Raw genomic sequence first — 3044 nt, forward strand, 5'->3', positions numbered from 1 at the left:
AGATACTACTGGGGTGTCTTAGCACCCTGCTACTGGTAAGGACCCTGTGAGGATAGTATTGGCTCCCGGATTTGGAGGTGGAAGAAGAATCAGTGCTGGAGTGAGCAATGCTCATAGCCTTCCTCCCGTTTCTCTACAGTGTAAAGAGCTCCAGGGATTCATACGTCCTCTCACAGACCTCCTGAACGGGCTGAAGATGGGTCGCTTTGAAAGAGGTTAGTTGCATTCATCCGAGCTAGGTTCCCATCTCTCGTGTTTCCTCTCTCCTCTCTCTTTGAAAATCTGTTTTCAATGTGTATTTCTTGTAAGTCTTAGTTTGGGTCTTGATTATTCCTTTTTTTTGGGGGGGGGGGACTTAATTTCTGTGGGTGAATCCATTTTAACCCCCTGCTGTCCTTCCTTTCTTTACCTGACTAAATTCTTGAATTCCAATCCTTGATCTCTTTCTCACTCCCTGAACCCAGGATTGAGCAGTTTCCAGCAGAGTGTGGCAATGGACAGGATCCAGCGTATCATAGGTGTTTTGCAGAAGCCACAGATGGGGTAAGTTCTTCTGGCTCTTTCCTCAGTACGTCCTTAAAAGGGAGGTCTTTTCAGCCCTGTCATGTTGCTTCTTTCACGTCTAATTGTGTGTTGTTGTTTTTTTAATTTCCTTTTCACAGGGAGCGTTATCTGAGAACTCTGCTACAGGTAGAAGGAATGCTAAAGACTTGGTTTCCTCACATAGCTGCCCAGAAGTCATCATTGCGCAGTAGCAGGCATCAGCTGACCAAGGTAAGAATCTATAAACGTGAGGAAGAGGTGGGAAATTAACCAAGGAAATGAAGTGTACAATTAGAAATGGGCTTCCTCCTCCATTTCTTTCTGGGTCTTTTTATCTTTTCGACAAGTTCCTTTTCAGGGAAGGGGGAAATGAAACTTCCTTCTCCTTTTTATTCCTACCCAAGTATGGTCATACCAGACCCTCTGGAAGCATGAGTTTACTGGACTGGTCATAAGTACATCACTGGGAGAGAGGAGGGCAGCCCTGGAGCACTCATGGGGGATTGTTAGAGCCTTAGACCTTGTGTGGAAGTGAACTATTTTCTGGGCCTTCAAATAATAGGGTATTTAAGGGCACTCGAATGATAGGGAGGAGAAAGTTTCCTGTAGATAATAGTCCTTGTTTTCAATCAGCCACAGTTATCACCCTGAGAATAATCAATTTTAAAATAAGCCACCAGGTAGCTCACATGGTTAGAGCATCGTCCCAATATGCCAAGGTTGCAGGTTTGATCCCTGGTCAGGGCACATACAAGAATCCACCAATGAATGCATAAATAAGTGGAACAGCAAAGATGTTCCCTCTCTCTCTTGTTCCTTTCCTCTCTCTAAAAAATCAAATTTTAAAAATTATTAAAAATAATTGGGAGGAAAACAATGAAATCTTACCATTTGCAATAGTATGGATGGACCGAAATAGTCTCGGGCATGTAAAGTACAGCATAGGGAATATAGGCAATAGTATTGCAATAACTGTGTAACTGTGTAACGTAATACACCTAAAACTAATACAAAATAATGTTGAATGTAAACTGTAATTTAAAAATAAAATTTTAAAAATAAGCAGGAGGATCTTGCCTGCATATTAATTTATACTTCTTAAGGCACTCAACATAGGAAATTAGAATTTAAAATACAGAAATGGGAAATGATTCCAATGAAAAAAAATTAAAAATGAATTATAAGTAATAACCCACAGAACTGTTTTATTTGGTATATGTCTGAATATCTAGTGCCTAATATAGTGTGTGGTACATAGTGGGCCCCCAAGTATTGGTTGAGTAAATGAAAATATAATTTGGTTACTAAAACTTTTACTTATGACCTGGCAGGAAATTATCTGTTGCATAAAACAAGGTATGTTTGCTTTGCAAACCGTTCCCAAGGAAAGCAAAGGTTTAAGTAATCAGGTAGAGTTCATCTGAAAGTTTTCTCATAATTTCTTTTCTTTTCTCCCCTTCCCTAGCATTTTCTAAGCCACCACAGTTATCCAGCTGCTTCCTCTCCTGCACCTTCCTTGGAAAAGATGGAACAGACACAGCTAGGACATCTGGTATTAAAACCAAAGCAGCCTTGGCATCTCCCTCAATGGCCAGCTATGAACCTCACTTGGATCCACACCACTCCAATTTGCAACCCCCCTCTCAGTACTCCAAGTACTGTCTCCTTTAGCCAGGGTCCTTTAGGCACTGGAACCAGCATTGGTGTCATCTTTTTCCTTCAGCATGGAGAGCAGCCTTTTACTCACTCTGCCCCGACCAGTCCAGTTCCACCTACTACAGCGTCTCCTGCCACCCCTGGCCATCCTAAGAAACTGTCTGGAGAGAGACCTCGTTGCCACAGTTTGCCAGTAGCTCTGCAGTCAGACTGGAGCTGTCCCCTGTCCCCTCGTGATCTTCCCACCGTGGCCAGAGAGAAGACTGTGGGACACCTAGAACCAATGAGACGCCGTCCTCCAGTTGCTCCTGATGTCCATCCTCTCAACCCCTAATCCAAGACTTGAGACTGTAGTTTCTAATTTGTATAAATATATGTCTGTATATATATGTGTGTGTGTGTGTATGTGTGTGTATTACTTTTAATGTGTGCATTTGTGTTGAGGGAAGAGAAATCCTTTCTGATTAAAGAAATTTTATACCTACACAGTTTGCTGATTGGGGGGAATTGAAAGCTTCTGTTTCAAATACCAATATTTATCCTCAATGCTGCAGAAAAGAAGGGTTGGGCAGGTTTGTGAAGTCGAGCTCCACCCAGCGGGAAGTCTGGATGGGACAATAAGTCCTGTGGGAAAGGAAGCAGGACTCCGCTGCTGGCTTCCTAGGGAGCAGCCTTGGGACAGTTACAGGGCTCAGAGTTGGCTTTGTTTTTTTCATTTGGGTTCAGAGAATAGTCCCTTTCCCTTGTGTCTTTCCCTCGTGTAATCATCCAGCTGGCCCAGATTAGCAGGTTCTTCTGCTTTGCAGTAGCTCTTTGCCTTGATGGGAGCTGTTGGTGCTTGTGGA

The 3044-nt window shown here is 42.9% G+C and overlaps 1 protein-coding gene across 5 annotated transcripts in view; it reads left to right on the top strand.

Annotated features, from left to right (window-relative positions):
- The window catches only part of CIART (circadian associated repressor of transcription), a 4418-nt gene extending 1735 nt beyond the window's left edge, over positions 1-2683 (top strand). For all 5 annotated transcript variants that reach the window (XM_015558708.1, XM_015558711.1, XM_015558710.1 and 2 more), the window contains exons 3-6: positions 138-215; positions 465-543; positions 663-774; positions 2009-2683. In XM_015558708.1, the coding sequence (XP_015414194.1) occupies positions 138-215; positions 465-543; positions 663-774; positions 2009-2533 (794 nt within the window). In that variant the 3' untranslated portion in view covers positions 2534-2683. The remainder of the gene's footprint in view (positions 1-137; positions 216-464; positions 544-662; positions 775-2008) is intronic.
- Positions 2684-3044: the final 361 nt, after the last annotated feature.

The sequence above is a fragment of the Myotis davidii genome, unplaced genomic scaffold (genome assembly GCF_000327345.1).
Source record: "Myotis davidii unplaced genomic scaffold, ASM32734v1 scaffold653, whole genome shotgun sequence".
NCBI classification, from domain to species: domain Eukaryota; kingdom Metazoa; phylum Chordata; class Mammalia; order Chiroptera; family Vespertilionidae; genus Myotis; species Myotis davidii.